At 35.4% G+C, this 20,087-nt stretch overlaps 1 protein-coding gene and 1 pseudogene across 1 annotated transcript; both read left to right on the top strand.

Annotated features, from left to right (window-relative positions):
- Nucleotides 14,818-18,276, top strand: LOC104706751 (serine/threonine-protein kinase/endoribonuclease IRE1b). Its single transcript, XM_010422966.2, has 6 exons — nt 14,818-15,163; nt 15,396-15,642; nt 15,741-17,128; nt 17,209-17,381; nt 17,465-17,711; nt 17,787-18,276. The coding sequence occupies exons 1-6, from the start codon at nt 15,033-15,035 to the stop codon at nt 18,235-18,237; spliced, it is 2,637 nt and encodes an 878-aa protein (XP_010421268.1). The 5' UTR covers nt 14,818-15,032; the 3' UTR covers nt 18,238-18,276.
- On the top strand, nt 18,955-19,526 carry LOC104709337 (annotated as a pseudogene).

Below are 20,087 nucleotides of genomic sequence, written 5' to 3' on the forward strand. Positions count from 1 at the left end.
TTTGAGCATAGACGATTGATGTGTTTTCCCCTTCCTTTTAATTTTAATTTTTTTTATTTATTTAGGTAATTTTTTATTAATTTTTATTTTTATTTTTTTTTATTTATGTGGTTTATTATGTGATGGGAAATTTATGCATGTTAGATGTTGTGCCATATTCTTAATCTGATAGTGAAGAAAGGTTTAGATCTAGCAAAAGATGTTCTGCACAACATCAGAGAGAGTGTGATATATGTTAAAGCATCTTCAAAGAGGAGAGACGCTTTTGCTGCATGTGTTGAGAGAGTAAAGATTAAGAGTGGAGCAGGGTTATCACAGGATGTTCCTACCAGATGGAACTCCACATATGAGATGCTTGTAAGAGCTTTGAAGTTTAAGGAAGCATTTGTCAGCTTGAAGTGGTTTGACAGCAACTACAAGACTTTGCCTTCTGATGATGAATGGAATCGTGGAGAGAAAATCTGTGAGTTGTTGAAGCCGTTTAGTGATATCACGACACACTTTTCAGGTTCTAAGTATCCTACTTCTAATGTCTATTTTACACAAGTGTGGAGAATTGAACTGTTGCTGAGGAAATTTGCATCTTGTGATGATGAAGATGTGGCAAAACTGGCTCAGGATATGCAGATTATGTTTACCAAGTATTGGGAGGATTATAGTCTTATTTTGGCAATGGGAGCTGTTTTAGACCCAAGAATGAAACTGCAAATGCTTGAAGTAGCTTATGAAAGAGTTGATCCAACTACTTCTGCATCGAAAATCAAAAAGCTTAAAGACAATTTGGAGATGCTCTATGAAGATTATAAGGCTAAGTCTAGGACTTGTTCTTCAAGTATTTCTGTAACTCCAAATCCGCATGATTGGGTCAATGAATCTCCACTTGATGATGATTATGACAATGTAAGAATGTTGCTTTTGTTGTTTATGTTGCTTGTGTTGCTTATGTTGCTTATGTTGCTTATGTTGCTTTTGTTGTTTATGTTGCTTGTGTTGCTTCTTTTCTGTAGGATCTTTTTGAGCTTGAAAAAAGCATCGGAGTTGGAGTAGGCAAGACAAAGACACATCTGGATATCTATTTAGAAGAGCCAAGATTGGAGAGAAAGTCTTTTCCAAAATTGGATGTTTTGTCCTTTTGGAAGGACAACCAGCATCGACTTGGGGAATTAGCCTCTTTGGCTTGTGAAATACTAAGTATTCCCATCACCACGGTAGCATCTGAATCAGCCTTTAGTATTGGATCTCGGGTCATAACTCCTTACAGAAACTGTTTGCTTCCAAAGAACGTTCAAGCTTTGCTCTGTACCCGTAATTGGTTACGTGGTTTTGCAGATTATGAAGGTAACTAAACTCTTAACTTTTACATAATACTATTTTCCTTAATAAGTGAACTTTAACTTTTACATAAAACTATTTTCCATAAAACTCTTAACTTTAACAGGTAACATAGAGAACAACTACGACATTGGCACAACAACATGTACTTCAGAAGAATGTTAAAGATCAGGAGATTCTATCATGCATTGAATATGTTGCTTCTGGTGTGGTCTTGTTCTGTTTTGTTTTGGCTTCGTCATTGAATTGGTTTGTTTGGTACTAGTGGGTTTTGTTCTGTTTTGTTGTATCATACAAGTATGAATTCGTATTTCGTTTCTTTGATATATAATGTTTTCGTTTCTGTTTTCTTTTGTTGTTCTCTGATTACAATCTCTAGTAAAAAAGCAATCTTAAGTAAAAAATCAAAAAAAATTCCATCTAAACGGGTCTAAACGGGCCAGATAAATGGGCAGGGTCTAAACGGGTACAGGGTCTAAACGAGCAGGGTATAAACGGGTCCAAAACGGGCAGGGCTTAAATGGGCAGGGTAGTCCCATTTTAACATCCCTAATTTAGGTAATTTCCCCCAAAATTAAAATTGTGCTATATTTAGAATAATTAAGATTGTGTGCTAATTTTGGAACAAAAACTTAAATTGATGCTATTTTTGAGAATTTCCCTTTTAATATTGTTAAATTTAATTTGTTTATAACTAATTTTTTTAGAATTTTATTTAAATATATTCAAATTAATTTTTTATTTTATTTAAATAGATTTAGTTTAAATTTAATAAATATATGTAATTATATTTTTATTTAATTAACTTTAATTTTGATCATATTTAAATATATCAATTTTTATTTTTTTATTTTTTTTATCGCTATGTTGTTCGTTTGCCCGTCGCTGGATCCAGCGACTGATCGCTGATGATCGCTGAAAATTTTAGCTACTGAAAATTACAATCGTTGATCGCTGGTGACAGTTGCTGATCGCTGGTGACAGTCGCTGCGACTGGTCGCTGAACCAGCGACAGGCAAACGAACAACTTTCTGTCGCTGTCGCTGGTTTCTGTTGCTAGCGACAGGCAAACGAACAGGCCCGTCGTCATCGTCATCGTTATCGGCGTCACCATCGTGTGTTTTTCCCGAAAACCAATGTTTTGAAATCCGATCCAGATTGTGAACCGGACTAGCTCTCGGATCATCGGGTCAACCGGGTTCGACCACGGGTCAATGGAGTAAAATATGTTTATTGTATTTATATAAAATAAATATTTTTAAAAATATAATAAAAAGAATATCATGTTTAACAAAGTCTAAAGTTTAATAATAATAATAAAATGATTAAAAATTTTAAATCCAAATTAAAAAATAAAGAATATTAATAAAACATCTTCAAAAATAACCAACTATTCTTACGCAAAGTTCGGGAGATGACAAAGAAGTTGAAGATGAGAGTTGTGTCTTGAGTCATGTGTTACCGTCTAAGCTTTAAACGAATAAAAGGTTCTAAAAGTAAATGAAACTGTGAATCTCTATACATTTTTTCAAAAATCAAGTAGATTTTTTTGAACCGCTAACCGGTCGGGTCAACCAGTTAATCGGGTCGTGGGTTAATACCGGTTTTTTTTGGGTTTTGCCGGTTTTATTACTACCGGTTATTAGCACTATACCCAGACCGGTAAAGTCTCCGGGTCGCGGGTTAACCGGTTGGACGGGCCGGTCCAGGCCAGGCGTGAAAACATTGTCGAAAACACAAATATCACTAATCCTTTTTTCTTTTACCGTTAAACATAATTCTTTTATTGTCATTTAAATTTTAATAATTTCCGTCGGTTTTACAAATGACGCTAATATCCTTTTTATTTTAGGGGGTTATTGGTTCTATGATTTTAATGGATTTGGAAATCCAAAAAAAAAATCATGTGTTATTCAATCATTGATTTTAAAATACTTATCAAAATTATGTGTTATGTTATGTATGATTAGTGGATGCCCATTAGAGGCCCATTACAAATATATTAGGTTAAAACATAATGCTTGTTCACCAAGTTGTATCCCCTACATATACTCTATTATGTCTAATGAATGAGGCAAGCTTTTCCCTAAAATCTATGTTAACACGTTATCAGCATGAGTCTCTAACCCTAGCCGTCCTAAAAAAAAATTGTAGACTTTTGACACCTTTGAGGAGAAAATGGTGAAAATTTATCTCTGTGAGAGAATCATGGGTTGAGATCATTGTTGTTGATCTTTGGGATCTCATAGTAGGTTGAAAATAGATCAGAAACAATCTAGGAGAAAATCTTAGGGTTGTGTGAATCTGAGATTGAAGTATTTTTAACAAAGTTTGAGGACGTAGATATTTGCTGAACCTCGTTAAAAGAAAAATTGTGTGTCCCTTATCTCTTCTGCAATTACAAGTGGTTCTTGTTAAGAGAAAGGTACAAGAACAAGTGTAAAGTATATTGATAAAAGTATCTTACATAGAAAATGGTCTTGAAGTACCATACTAAGAAGAAGAGTTGAAAGAGAAAGTTTTACAAGGAGAGTTAGAATAACTCCTATGTACAATATGATTATTTGGACGATTGTATGTAAAAGAAGATTTGGGCTTAAAGTTCAAATAGATCTTCTATATGAAAGGGGTTCAAATGAATTGAAGTTCAATGACCCAGTAAATGTATGATGATCATATGAGTTTGTACCTGAAAGCGCTGTTTATAACAGTTCAGAAAGCTGATATATATGATCATAATATATAACCTGAAGATGATGCTTTCAGGGGGAGAAATATGATCATAAGCGTGGTTGTACTCTTTTTCCCTTATCTTGGTTTTTATCCCATTGGGTTTTTCCATTAAAGGTTTTTAACGAGACAACAAAAGAACACGCGAAAGATAAACACCTAAAAAAGAATATTATGATTCCAATGGTGAAAGACTATCATTTTCAAAGTCTTTGACATACATTGATGAGATCGTGAGACACGAAAATAATGATCAAGATGAGTCATTACATAGACCAATATCCTACAGAAGAATGGTGATGTACGGTGATATACATGTCCTACAAATTTGTTCAAGTGAAAATTTGGCGAACCATTTACCAAGGCGTTTCCAACCACTATTTTCAAGAAGCTACTTCATCATACTAGTTCGGTCATCTCGAAGATTTCAAGAGAGGGAGTAAAAGCCCGCTGCACTCTTTTTCCCTTAACCATGGTTTTTCCCACTGGGTTTTCCTGGTAAAGTTTTTAACGAGGCAGCATCTTACGCGCATTTACTTATATTCTTTTACAATGGACATTTATGTATGATTAGTGGATGCCCATTAGAGGCCCATTAGAAATCTATTAGGTTAAAACCTAATGCTTGTTCACCAAGTTGTATCCCCTATATATACTCTATTATGTCTAATGAATGAGACAAGCTTTTTCCTAAAATCTCTGTTAACATGTTATTGGTTCTATGATTTACAAATACTTGTTAAAATCCCATGTTATTCATTTAATGTTTTGTTTTTGAATTTCAAAATCCACCGTATGTTTTAAATGGATTTGTATGGATTTGAAAGTGTAAAATAGAAGGATTCAAATCTAAAGATAAAACATGTTATTTCAAAATCCATGTATTTTGATTTTTAAAATTTACAATTTCATATGAATTTAGAAATCATCTCTAACTTTTAGCGTCATTTGATAAACCGATATTAATAAAGTGACGTCTTCGGTTAGATTTCTTATAGTGGTTATTTAAGTTATTAAGTTGTCCTCTTATCCAGGATATTTTTTCTTAGATATATATAGATTCTCTACGTGTTTAAGGAGAAACATTTACGATAATTCTAGCATATATAATCAAAGAATATAAATAATTGATAATTCTATAATCAATGTTTTCATTAAGTTTTGATAAGTTTCAGAATTCACATTAGGCTTGGGCATTTGGTGTTCGGGTCGGGGTTAGGTTCGGGTTTTTCGGGTTTACTGATATAAGATCCGAACAGGTGTTCATATAATTTCAGGTTGGGTTCAGGTTCGGTTCTTTTTGGGTTCGGGTAATTTGGGTATTGACTTTAAGAAACCTGAAATATTTCTGAAATATATTCGGTTATGGGTAGTACCTACTCGAATCTATCTAAAGTACCCACAAAAACCTGAAAAACCTGAAATATACCTGTAAAAACAGTTGTATAATCTAAAAAATTCGATAAGAAACAATGAACTAAAACATAAATGAAACCATGTTTTGAGCCTTTTAATCGTAAAACAAGTCAAACACCAACCAAAGTAGCAAAATAAGCATCCCAACAAAGAAAAGCATGACTTAAAATCTTAAACAAATGAAACTGATAGAGTGATAAACTGATAAAGTGAAAGAAACAAAGAAAGAAGAATCATTCCCAGCAGCATAGATCATTACCTGTTACATCAGACCAAACATTTGTAAAACTAGAACTCATTTGAAAGAACAAAAATATGACAGAAATGAAGTTACCTTATAGTCGAGTATAATGTCTCCTATTTCGGGTCGAGTCCTAGTTGTTTTAATTTTGAAACTCTGAAAACAAACAACAACAAATGTTACTTAACCTTTACAAAAAAGTAAAAAGTTAAACATAAATGTAAAACTTAACTTTCTGAAGAAAAGCAAATAGTTCAATATCAACAAGGATCTCTGAGTTTGCAAGGAAATATTTTTCATTAATCTTCATATCTTGTTTCATCCATTGCTTAGTGCACATCAACACCTCCACCATGTAATGAGTTAAACAGCTCCTATGAGGCTCAATGATTCGACCACTAGTGCTGAAAGCGCTTTCAGAGGCAACAGGGGACACTTGCATTTTAAGAACATCCTTTGCAATTTGAGATAAAACAAGGAACTTCTGACTCTTGAGTTTCCACCAAGACAAAACATCCCATTCTATTCGAGGAAGGGTTTTAGGAGTCTCTATAGCATCTTTGAGATAAATATCTAACTCATCCTTTGTTTCATCAAGTCCATTTTCCTTGACCATTTCAGTGTAAGCATTGTCCATCCTTTCAAACTCGGAGATTTCTTCTGCAAAGTCACTTTAAACTGATTCAAATATAAACCGATCTTGTGTAGCACCAGAAGAAGATGGAATCGATTGAGATGATTGTGTGCTTGATCCTTTGTGGTTGACACTATACTCCTTGAACATATCCTTCATGACATCATGAATAGATGTGCACATACCCTTAGCTTCTTGACTATCTTTTCCATAGAGTTTGTCAAAGCACATCTTAGCAAACTGCATTTTCTGTCTAGGGTCGAACACACTAGCAACAATCAACATCTTGTTAATATTCTTGATCCCTTCCCAATACTTAGTATATTTCTATCTCATTTCAGTCGCCATTTTGCTAAGTTCACTATCATAACTATTGCTCAAAATCGTGAGATTCTTCTCTATAGTGACAATTTCACCATAACACTTGTACGAACAAGTCTTAGTCGAAGCTGAGACAACCAAAGTAGCAGTATAGAACAAGCCAAGAAACTTCACTAACCTCTCTATTGCCCTTCAAGTTCCATAAAGTAGTCATTATATAACTTGTCTTCATCCTCCATCTTCTAGAAAGCCAACCTAAACTTCATGGCTCTTGTCAACATCAAGTATGTAGAATTTCACCTTGTCTTCATATCCATTGGCAAACTCCCTTAGTCATCTTCCCTGAAACAACCTTTTGCTCAAATGAGTCACATCTTGGACCTGAAGACCGAACATACTACACTCCATTGCGAACAGCTGCCACATTATCACCCACTTCTAACAAACCATCCCTAACAATCAAGTTGATGATATGAGCACACCACCTCATGTGCAAGTAAGTCCCATCTAACACTAAAGAATCAGGCCTCAATAACTTAAACTCTTCAACAAACTTATTTAATCCAGTACTGTTGGCAGTTGCATTGTCGACTGTGATGGTGAATAACTTCTTTATGCCCCAATCAGCCAGACATTCAAGTAAAACCTTTGATATTGTGTTGCTCTTGTGATCTGTGATATACTTAAATCCAAGAATCAACTTCCTTAAGCGCCATTCTGCATCCACAAAATGCACAGTGATCACCATGTAACTAGCTCGTGTAACATTAGCAGTCTATATGTCAGTAGTAAGAGACACTCTATGCTGCTGAGAAGATAACCAAGCCTTCAAAGATGCTTTCCTGGCCACATACATCTGAATTATATCTCTACGAGCTGTTTTTCTTGAATGAGGCTTGAATAAATTACACTTGTTGCAGAAGTGTTTCCATGCCAGACACTCAATAAAGGTAAGTGGCAATTCTGCCAAAACAATCATTTCATTTGAAGCCTCTCTGAAGACACTCTCTGTTATTCTTCCATCTTGCAGCTTTCCCTCATTATTAATAACAGCTTGTGTCTGACGCCCAACCCATGCCTTGTACGGCTTACATATATCCAAATGCTTCTTCAAGTTTGAAGTCCCTTGTTTAGTTGGACATACAAATGACTTCTTGCAATAGTGACAATCACCCATATTCGGATCCTTCTTTTGTCTCGTGAAATGCTTCCACACTTCAGACCATTAAGCAGGTACCTTCTTAGGTTTACCACCATCATCACCTCGTGGAGCTTCTTTCCTCTTCCCTTTGCTTTTATCAGTTGGCGGAGGAGTCTTACACCTATCTCCTTGTCCTTCTCCTTGTCATTGTGGTTGTTCGAAGAATCCATCTACAACATTTCAAAGATAATCGGATTAAAACATGTATGATAACAGCTCCGCAACAACATCACTCATCATTACATTCGGTCCGATATACAAGAAACCCCAAAATCTCAACATTATATCACATTACAACCGATCCAATATACAAGAAAACCCCAAAATCTCCAAAGCAAAAAAAAAATTGTTTCAACAATACAACCGATCCAACATACAACATTCTTAATTAACAAAACAACGAAGAAAGAGGAGAAGAAACACCTATGAACAAAACAAAGAAGAAAGAACCAAACGAATCAAGAAAAATTGTTTCTCTCCGCAACAACATCACTTAACGAACCAAAGAACTTTCACAAACCAAAAAAAATTGTTTCTCTTTAAAGATATAAAACTAAAAATCATATATTTGTTGTAGTTTCTTAAAATCATAAGTTCATAAAACATAACTAACAAACCCTGCAACCGATAGCAACAACAAAGGAATGGTTTCGTTTCTAATTTCAAACATAAAGAATCAATAATGAACCAAAGCAAACCTGCAACCGATAGCAACAACAAAGGAATGGTTTTGTTTCTAATCTACTAGCTGTTCTATGATGAACACAAAGCAACCAACATAGAAATCACGCTGCATCACAAACTACCCTAAAATGTAGCATAGAAGAACAAATGTTATCACACAAATCATAAGTTCCACTAAAAATCTTCAAAAACTATCACCAAGGAGATATGACGCATACCATAGGTCTGAGTAACGGAGAAGAGGCCAAGGTAAAATAACATATCAAACAGTGTGGTTATCCAGGATTCGAAGAGGGAGAATAAGGCAAAGTGGCAAACAGTTTGATGAAATCAAATCATATGTGATAATGTGAGGGATATCGTGTATAATTGTTTGGGTAATAAACATGTATCTTTGGTTCCTCGGATTCGGTTCGGATAATACCCGATACCTGAGGTTATTTGAAAACGAAAACCAATTGGTTATTTAGACAGAATCGGTTTAGGTCGAAGTCGGTTATTTTGAGTCGTGGTCAGGTTCGGGTATTTCGGGTCGGTTTATTTGCCTAGGTGAATTTCAAATCAACCAAAACTTACTTTAATAGGAAAAACTTAAATTATACAAAATGTTTGCTCGTTAAGTTTATCTTGGGCATTTATCAATCTGCTGTATAGTCAAACCTTAGTTTTGTCCGCTCTAAAGACAAAACTCATGTACAGCGCATATAGATAGGAACCAAAAAATATTATATTTTATGATTAATTAAAAGGGAAATATGCCAAAAAAAATTCGAAATTATTTTTATTTGGACGTTTAATATCCAATTGTTTTGGATTGGAATAAAAATACACCAAATAATAAAAATGTGTCATTTAAAATACAAAATTAAAATAATTTTATCGTTAATTATTAATTTTTGATATAAAACTTTTTAGTTTTCTGTTAACAATAACAAACCGGATTTAATTCCGGTTATCTACTTATTTCTCTCTTCTTCCTCCTCTCTAATCGTCGTCGCTTCTCTTCTTTTCACCTTCAATCGCCGTCTCTGCCTTCAATTGCCGTGAGATTCTCTATTTAATTAGATCTGCTAGCCATCATAATTACCATCATAATTAGATTCTAATTCTCTATTTAATTAGAAGGCTTGACACCATGCAAATTCTGATTAGGTGTCATGAAATCTCCACTAGTGTAGCCTCCGTTTCATACCAAAAAAATTATATTAAAAATTAATAATTAATTAGATAATCAGGGTAAAATTGGAATTTTAATTTTGTTGAAAAATCGTGGGTATGAAAATAACAACGGTTATTATTTTTTTGGATTTTAAATGACACATTTTTATTATTTGGTGTATTTTTATTCAAATCCAAAACAATTGGGTATTAAACATCCAAATAAAAATATTTTCAGATTTTTTTGGCATTTTTCCCTTAACTAAAATATAGAACTGGACATTTATAAAAGCAATTCGGTCGCAGCTAAAATTCCTAATTCAAACAATCAACCAAAAATTTGTACCTAACGATAGTACGACAAAACATAATAAGTAAATGTTCGCCCTAATATTCTTTCAGGCACTATTTCCGAGACGCCGCGTTCACCATCTCTCCCCGACGCCGGTAGAGCTTCGGCTCGCCGGCGTCAGGTCTTTTCACCCGCTCTGATACTCTGCTGTCTCATGCGTCCCTTTGCTTCCCTTGTTAATTCTGTCTTCCCCTTTTATTTTCCCCTTTTGAGTCTTTATCAATCCTCGACCACTAACCCAGATCCAGACAAAGAAGGCTTGCCCTCGCTCTCAGATCGAAGGATGTGGAGTCCGGCGAACCCCATCCTCTTACACCCTCGCCCAATCCTACCGTCTACATCTTCAAAGTCTCTACACCTTCAATTCTCTCGATCCAGAGTGTGCTCCGCCTTTGAAGAACCCTGTTCCGCAACATCATCCGAACCTCCCCAGATGGCGTCGGAGTCGATGATTGGCAGGGAATCTCTCTGAACTGCGACTTGCCTCCGCTATTGGACTCTTGTTTCAGAGACATGTCACCTTGAGAGCTTAGCAGACTCATGGCCACACCCACCAGAGAAGCAGATTTACTTCTCCTCTCCAGTTTGCCGCTACACAAATCAACTCTCCTGGCCATCCACATTATCCACCGGATTTCTGCGGATGAGTTTTGGACCCGATCTCGGCTTGTTGCCTTTCCAAATGGTCTTGCCAAACCTCCAAATGCCCAGGTTCTATCTACCTAGCCCTTTGTTCTCCTATAGACTGTTACTAGTTTGTTTGGCTATCCTCGGTGTTCGAAGACTGCATCAGAGAACCCATCTAGCTAGTTTGTCTTGGATTTACAAAGGGTCTGTAGGAACTATGGTTCTAGCTCAGCTTGTGAATTTGTCTGTTGGATCCCAAACTTACCATATATTGCATCAAACCCAACAAACACCCTATCCCCTGAAGCTCAGGTCTGTTACTTCCTTGTTTGTGTCTCGCCGCTTTAAAACCTTGTGTGGAATTCTTGATCACCATCTCCATGGCAGAGAGGATCCACCTGGTTTGTCACGGCTTTGCACGTTGTCTTTGCACCTGTTAGTAGTTTCTTCGGTAAACCTTATTGCTCCCTCTCCTCTGAAGCCATCCGCTAGCCCGAAGCTCAGGTATGTCCTTTATCTGCCAGTGTCTCACCGACTACATATCCTGTGTGGAATTCTTGATCACCATCTTCATGGCAGAGAGGATCCACCTAGTATGTTACGGTTTTATACTGCTTGCCTACTAACCCTGGTTTTAGCTTCAATGATGACCCTTTCTTCTCCTAAGACTTTGAAGTATTTTAGCGCCTTAACTCTGATGTCAACCTGAGGTTGTGTGTTTGGTCTTAGAGCCATCTATACCAACAACCACCCCTCGACATGCCTAGTCAACTACTTCAAGCACCACTCCTTCAAGCACACCACCTTTAACACCTCCACCATCATCCGAGTCTTTGCACCCCGAATCCCTGCCATGGCATTACTTATGTTAGTGCTCCTCACCCCGGTGAGTCCTTTGGCTCTGATTCTCCTACCAACGGCACAATGTCCTTTGACTGTGACCTACTTGGCATCTCTCGATCTCATCGACGATGTTCAGTCTTGCAACCTTGATTCTGCTTGTTTCCAACTGCTTTTTAGCACTTGTTTCATTGCTATCATGGATTCTTGCTTGATGTTTATCTTTATCTTTATTACTACTTATGGCTTTGGAGAAAATCTATGCTTGTATTATCTTAAACTTTGGGATTTTTATCCCCTCCTTATAATGCTTTCTGTTTAAATGAATAGAAACCATCTGTTTGATCAAAAAAAAAAAAAAAAAAAAAAAAACGACAGTACGACACAATCTATGCGGAGGGTTTTGTAAGCCAACTTGGTTTCTTCCTCTTTCCTACTTGTTTGTACAATTTTCAAAAAAATAAATAAATAAAAGAACAAATGTCGGGTTAGTCGTATTATCGTGTACTTGATTTCTGAAAAACAATTTTGTATTCTCCCACCCATAATTTGGCTATACACACCTAATTGGCCCATAATTCGGGCCGGTCTAACAAAATATGTGGTCCAAAGCGAAAAAAAAAAAACCTTACAAAAACTACTTAATTGATGAAAAGTACACAATAATGCCTTAGACAACTTGACATGATTGTTTTGAAAGAAAAATTTTAGATACGGCAGTTGTTTAGGTATTCTAATAAACAATATTTTATAATAAACCTAATCATATTTTTTCCCTTTTTGTTTAGGTTTAAGAATTAGAATTTTGTGTTATTTTAAAAACAATAAAAAAAAAGAATATAGATATGATATTAATATATATATATATAAAAGAGTAAAAAGATGTGGCCTCTTTTATGGTTTACGTATATACAATAAAACACATTATCCATTACATATATACACCAAAATATAGCTATATGAGGTTTCACATAAAGAAAAAAAAATTGAGGCCTTAAGCATAGGCTTAGCCCGCATGTCCTCAGGACCGGCCCTGATTCTATTATAGATAAATTGACAGTTGGTTTTTAATTTATATATGCCAGCAGAAAAAAAAAACAAAGACACAAAAATAGAATCCATAAACCAAAAATGCTTTTAGACATATATATGTGAAAATTTATTGGGGCATTACAAAAATATTTTTTTTATATATTTTCTATAAAATGGGAAAACTGATAAGCCAAGGTGTGTGGTAAAAGTAAAATTGTAAATACGCATATTTTGAGGTAAGATCCGACATGATCTTACCAACAGGCGAAAACCTACGGAGGAGACACATAACTAATCAAAGTGTATGTCGAAGATGCTGTCACGCAGAAGAAACAGCCAACCATTTGTTCTTCAATTGTTATCATGCACAGTCATTATGGAGAGCTTTGGGGAACATCTGATTGCTGGCATGTTTGATGCAAATTCATCATTAGAGGAAAATCTTGACAAAGTTTTGAGCTGCAGTCTGGATAACAATACTGGTTTCAACGGTCAACTCCCTATTTGGATTCTATGGAGAATCTAGAAAAACCGTAACCTATTAGTTTTCCAGCGAAGACACGATTCATGGTCCTATACAATCAAATGGGCAAGACATGATACTGAAGAATGGGTAAATGCAGAGACGTACTTGTCAAGGCTAAATGCTACCCACACAACACCATCATCACGCAGATTCAAGGGCTGGACAAAACCGGAGACTTCATGGTTCAAATGTAATTATGATGCTTCTTTTATCAACACCGAAAATGAACCGCAAGCTGGATGGATTATAAGAAATTCTACAGGAACTTACGTGGAAGCAAGTCAAGCGAAAGGATCCAAAGTTCAGAATGTCTTAGAGAGTGAATGTCAAAGTCTTATTCAAGCAATGCAGCACTGTTGGATAAGAGGCCTACGTAAAGTGAATTTTGAAGGAGATTGCCTCGAGTTGACAAAGCTACTACACAGACAATCTTTCAATTTTAGCATGCATAAATGGATAAGAGAAGCCTTACTCTGGAAAGAAAAGTTTGAAAAAGTCAAGTTTACATGGATTGGAAGAGATGGTAACAAAGCAGCCAATCATCTAGCAAAAGATCCTCTAACCAATAACAATACATTCATGTTTCATTATTATGTTCCGAGTAGTTTGATAAATTTCCTCCATGAGGATTATTGTAATGCAAACGCTTGAAATCAATAAGATCAGATGTTACAAAAAAAAAAATACGCATATTTTGTAGTAAAAAAACATATATCTTGTGAAAATGAAAAATTGGTGTATTCAACTTGACATTTTAAGTGAGTTGTGTAAAATTTACAAAACCTACGTTATCCAATCATGGATTTTAAAAAGTCTCATAAAATTCACATTTATTAAACTAATGATTTAAAAATCTATCTTAATATATATTGTTATTCAAAACAGTTTGTGAATTTAGATTTTAATGATTTTTAGGTATTCTGGAAGATTTGAGAGGATTTCTTTAGTTTAAAATACAGAAATCTAAATCTCGTTGTTTTAGGTGAGATTTAAAAGAATTTTACATTTAATTATATTAACTTCACTCAAATCATCAAAATCATTTAAAATCTCACGTTTACTTGAAATATTAAATTGAATACACCCACTTAGATACTAGGTGGCTAAATTATAAGGTGCATTGGCAATGCAATGGTTAAGTCATGGGTACTAGGAATTACATGTGAAATAGGTTTGGTTCTGGTAGCCTTCAACGCATACTAGTTAAGTTTGAGTGATGATGCCTTCTACACAAACTTCGGCAGATATATATATATATGCATGCTAGACCCGAATCGTTGTCTTTCTTAGGAGTGGCAAGATATGTTATATAATCTCTGTTTGCACTTGGATCGTTTTGTTAGACAAATTTGATAATAGTTTTTTTTGAACTTTCATATCATCTAAAAACCGAAGTGCCACATTGTAATTAGTGAATACTTAAATAATCGAATATACTCCCAAATAACATTATATGCTTCTTTAGTTCCATTGGAAACTTGACGATGAGCTATAATACGAAAATAAAGTTTTATATTTCTTATAAAAAGATTTTAAAATCTCATTCATATGAAAACATAGTATGTATTTTTCAAATAACATATCAATTTCAGTTTCATGAATGTTACCGAACCAAAATTACTAAATTGACATATCCAGTTTAAACCGAGGATAAAAATATAAAAAGTGTTAAACCGGACCGGTTAACGTTTATTATTATCCCATATCCGACGAGCTTGAAGATGAAGAAATCTAGAAGACCCGTCGACATTGTAACATTTCCGACAGCAGTTTGGGAACTCAAAGCCCAAAATAGATCAGATTTTGTTCCGTTTCCGAAATATTGAGAATCCTCGATTTCTCGTAGATTTAGATCTGCATAAACCCCTCAAGGTACAGCTGCAAATTCATTCGATCAAGAAGAAACATTTCAATGGTATTCTAATTTTAAAAAGGGCGATGAGAGGATCAGCACTACTTGATTTGATATTGTTCCTGCTCGTATCTCCATTAGCTAACAGTCTCAAGGGATCTGAAATCTCCAAGTTCTATGACAAATCTCTTTCCAATCAAATCTCTCAGCCTGATCGGTTAGTCTTCCTTCGATTGTCCTGCTTTGTTTTGACTTCATTCTCTTCTCTCTAATTTCAATCTGATGGGTTTGATTTGATTGAATCTTATCTATTTGGGAACGTCAACATCTATTTGAATTGGTCTTAAAGTTGACATTTTTATTTATTTCAAGTCAGTGTTTTTAGGTTTCTTGGACTATGTTGTTGTTAGCAAGCTAAAGATTGTGTTTTTTTTTTTTTTTTCCTACAGAGAATCCGATTATGTATTGCTTTCTACGGTAGACGGGTCTATATCTTTAGTGGATATGTCCTCTCAGAAGCTGGATTGGACATTTCATACCAATGAGCCTATATACTCATCATACCAAGCTCCTCATTACCATTACACCACTGATGAGGAACGTGCCTCGGCTCTTGGTGATGACTTTTACATGGATTGTGATAAGAATTGGCAACTTTACAATTCCTCTATGCGTAAAGGCAAACGCATAACTAAGGTGTCTTTTCATATGATGTTTGTTAACCTCATTTTTAGTTAGAGTTTCTCACTGAAGTTGTATGTTATGAAAGTGTGTATCTTTTTTTGCTGTTTTAGATAGTGGATGCTTCGGAGTTCATTGGAACATTGCCGTATACTTCGACGGATAGGATTGTTTTAGGTAAGAAAGACACATCTGTGTTTCTCTTGGATTGGAAGACTGGGAAATTGGTTAAGAGGTATAGAATGGATGAGTTGTATTCTGATACATTCGCTGAAAATGATAAAGAAAAGGCTATTGTTTTGTCTAAAGAAGCTCCATTACTATTTGGACCGGGGTTAAAGGAATCAGAAGATCTTCCTGACCTGGTTTACATTGAGAGGAAAGATTTTAAAATCCAGTGTATATCAAAGTTTGGAGATGTTTTGTGGAGTGTTTCTTATGCTAAGATGGAAGCTAAACTACAGAATCATGAGAGTGTACAACTTCTGGGTGGGTTATCTTCATCAGATGGTATTCCTATTAGAACTTCTTGGGGCAAAAACCAGTTACCGGTATCGTATACTACAAGTGTTCCTATGGTCCAGTTACGTAATGTTAACTACGAAACACTGTTTCCGAGACTTGGTTTTCTAGACGAGGCATTGTATCTTCCATTTCAAGATAGAAAGCCTAATCAGTTGGCTCCTGGAGATGGGAATCAATTGGCACTTCCGAGTAATAAAGAGGCTGAAGAAGTCCTTTCCCTTCCCTTGCCTGAGACTGTGATTTCTCAGATCACTGATATTATTGATGGAAGCACTACACAGGCAAGCTTTGCTAGCAAATTTTCTGGTTTGGTTGTCCTACTTTTCGGCTTTTGTGTTACTATGCTTTCTGTTTGCGGCATTTTCTTTTGCCGGTCAAGAAAGAGCATGCGGATGAAGGAAATCTCTGAAGTCCCAGTCGTGATACCAAAGAAGAAAAAGCACAAGAAAAATGGGACTATAAAGGCTGCTCACAAGAAAGAGAACAAAGATTCCTCTAATGAAGAGAATGAGAAGAGGTTCCTTACTGCTTTCCCTGGCCTCAATAATAGTCTGGCCGAAGGATATAGGGTTGGTAAACTGTGTGTCTCCAACAAGGAGATTGCTAAAGGGAGCAATGGGACTGTTGTGCTTGAGGGATCCTATGAGGGTCGTCTTGTAGCGGTTAAGCGTCTAGTACAAACGCATCATGAAGTTGCTCAGAAGGAGATATTGAATCTCATGGCTTCGGACAAACATCCAAATATTGTCCGCTGGTATGGGGTTGACCAGGATGAACATTTTATCTATATTTCATTAGAACGGTGTGCTTGTAGCTTAAACGATCTCATCCACGCATCCTCGGGACTGCTTGAGAGTCCAACATCTTCAAGTAGTATACATTCGAGTCAGATCATCCCAATTCTCGAGAATGGCAAGGGAGTTGAGCTGTGGAAGGAAAATGGACATCCGTCTACTGTTTTGTTGAAGTTAATGAGGTTTGTTTAGTTTCTCATCTTTGACACTTATTATCAAAGGTTGCACACATCTTTCTGATCTTTGTATGTTTGTGTTACAGTGATATAATTGCTGGTCTAGTTCATTTGCATGATATCGGGATTGTACATCGAGATCTAAAGCCCCAAAATGTATTGATTGTCAAGAACTCATCTGTATGTGCAAAGTTATCAGATATGGGTATTAGCAAGCACTTGCCAGCCGACAATAGTGCCCTCACTAGAAATTCAACTGGTAAGTTTAGATGATACAATGTAACAAGGGAAACATAAAAATGATATATTCTTCTCATATTTGATTGTTGTTTTTAATGATAGGTTCTGGAAGTTCTGGTTGGCAAGCACCTGAACAACTCCGCAATGAACGACAAACAAGAGCCGTTGATCTCTTCAGTTTAGGGTGTGTTCTGTTTTTCTGTATGACTGGAGGTAAACATCCTTATGGAGACAACTATGAGAGGGACATAAACGTTGTAAATGATCGGAAAGATCTTTTCTTGATCGAGAGTCTTCCAGAAGCTGTTCATCTTCTCTCTGGTCTCCTGCACCCGGATCCAAATTTGAGGTACGGATGACACTTTTGGTTGATACTATTGTTATCAAAACTAGCATTTATATTTTCAATATTTTGAAAGTGCAGACCGAGAGCACAAGAAGTGCTGCATCACCCATTGTTCTGGAACTCAGACATGAGACTGTCTTTCCTCCGGGATGCAAGCGATAGGGTCGAACTGGAAAACCGAGAAGAAGGCTCACAGCTCCTGGCTGCACTCGAAAGCACAGCAGCGGTTACATTAAACGGGCGGTGGGATGAGAAATTGGATAGCATATTCTTAGACAATATCGGGCGTTACAGGCGGTACAAGTTTGACAGCATCCGTGATTTGTTAAGGGTCATAAGGAACAAACTGAATCACTATAGAGAGCTGCCTAAAGAATTACAAGAACTACTTGGGAGTGTACCTGACGGGTTTGAGAGTTACTTCTCAAGCAGGTTCCCAAAACTGTTGATTCAGGTTTATACAGTTTTACTTAATTACTGTAACAATGAAGAGTTCGTTTTGAAGTACTCTAAGACCACCGTATTCTAGGACTCTTGTATCATTGTATGATAAAAGATTTTACTAATTTATACCTGATCTCATGAAAAGAAAAAATTGTTGCTGATACGTTATTGACTTATTGCAACTCTTAAATATTGTACTGTGATTAACTATAATGTTTCAGCCATTTAAAATACCACATATTTATGTTTTTTTTTTTTAAACTTTTTAATCGAATATTATGTAGTTTATTAAGCAAACAATGTTGTGCTACTAAAAGCTAACAACAAATTAAAATAGGTGTGGGCATTTAGATATAAATGATACACCACATCATTTTTCACAAAATCATAAATAAAAGATTATGGTTTTAAATTTTTAATTTTTTCTCCTTTTATTTCCGTAACCGTAAGAAAATTCTTTAAACTGTAGATTTTACAAAAATCTTAATTAAAATAAAATTATGGATTTTATAACATTAATCCGATTCATTTAATCGTTGACTGAATCTTTTGGTTTTGGTATAATAACATTGACCAGAACTCTTTTTTTTGGTCAAGTACCATTGACCGTAATTTATTGTTTCAAATTTATGCAAATTGTTTATATAGATAAGAAAATTAATCAAGTATAACTTGAACGTTAGTATTATTGATTTCAATTTAAGTTATCACACTCAAAATGTAAAGTAATCCGAGTATAAATTTACAAGCTTTTTGTATGGTTTCTTAAGCACATATATATAGTTATATACCACACACCAAAATGGCTCTCAATATGAATACGAATGTGATCATCACTACTCTTGTGACGATCTTGATTTCACAGTTACCTTCTTCCTCAACAGTGGATCCTGATCGGCCAACAAAGTCTGTAATCGACATAATCTGTAGCCAAACAGTCAACTTCAATGAGTGTAAATCGATTGTCACGTCACACTTGACTCGTCCCACGCAGACATCGATACCATAACAAAAGTGACGACAAAAAGAGCTCTGACCTATGCTCTGGAGACGGTTTCTCAAATCCAAGACTATCTTCTCCCAAATACAAGAGATTCTCGGGACAAAGCTGTTTTCTCCGCTTGCAAGATCGCGTACAACGCCGTGGTTTCTCGTCTTCAGAGTGCTTATGCGTCCATGTATGAACGTGATTACGTGTCAATGAAGGCACAGCAAAAATAAGCACTTAGGTATATTGAGGTGTGTATTAAGAGGACTAACTTCTTTCGCCGGACTCCGATTGTAGCAGCCAACTATTATGCGAGGTTGATGGCGATGACTGCCTCCATTTCAGGCCAGATCCTTTGCTCTTCCTACAACTGCGACCCCTGTTAGAACATTCTAGTTTTGATTTTACACAACTTTTTGTTATTCTTAATTTTGATATCTTTTGATAGAAACAACAACACATTCCATTAAATTTTTATTGTGTGCAAGACCAAAATAAACAAACGTCAGCTACATCATTAACATCGACTACAAGTAAATTTTTGGAAATAAAAAAATTAAAATCAAATATTTAGAATATGAACAAACAAAGAGAGGTTTTTTTATATATTTTTGAACGTACGTTTTGGGCATTTTTCGTAGATTAACAAAACGAAACCATTAGATAGAGAAACTATATTTTTTTGGTTTGAAAATCTCAAACATAGTACATTGTTCTTTAATTTTTCGATATTATCAATGTTTTAGTTTTTATTATACTTTCCAAGTTAGCTCATAATTTTAACGGAATGTTGGAAATAAAGGATAAAAATTTTAAAATTTGTCAATCTATTCATTCTATGAACAAATGTCAACTCTTTCGAAATTTCTATTTGCAGATTTAGCCAATTTTTTCAAAAGAGAAAAAAGATAAATTCTTAGGAAAACGATGAAGACGACATGAGGATC

The sequence above is a fragment of the Camelina sativa genome, chromosome 8, assembly GCF_000633955.1.
Source record: "Camelina sativa cultivar DH55 chromosome 8, Cs, whole genome shotgun sequence".
Taxonomy (NCBI): domain Eukaryota; kingdom Viridiplantae; phylum Streptophyta; class Magnoliopsida; order Brassicales; family Brassicaceae; genus Camelina; species Camelina sativa.

What these genes read in the sequence shown, in the direction of transcription:
- LOC104706751 (XM_010422966.2), top strand. Translation starts at nt 15,033, where the DNA reads ATGAGAGGATCAGCACTACTTGATTTGATATTGTTCCTGCTCGTATCT. An exon ending in CCTCACTAGAAATTCAACTG is followed by an intron (nt 17,382 to 17,464) that starts GTAAGTTTAGAT and finishes TTTTAATGATAG; the next exon opens with GTTCTGGAAGTTCTGGTTGG. An exon ending in CACCCGGATCCAAATTTGAG is followed by an intron (nt 17,712 to 17,786) that starts GTACGGATGACA and finishes TTGAAAGTGCAG; the next exon opens with ACCGAGAGCACAAGAAGTGC.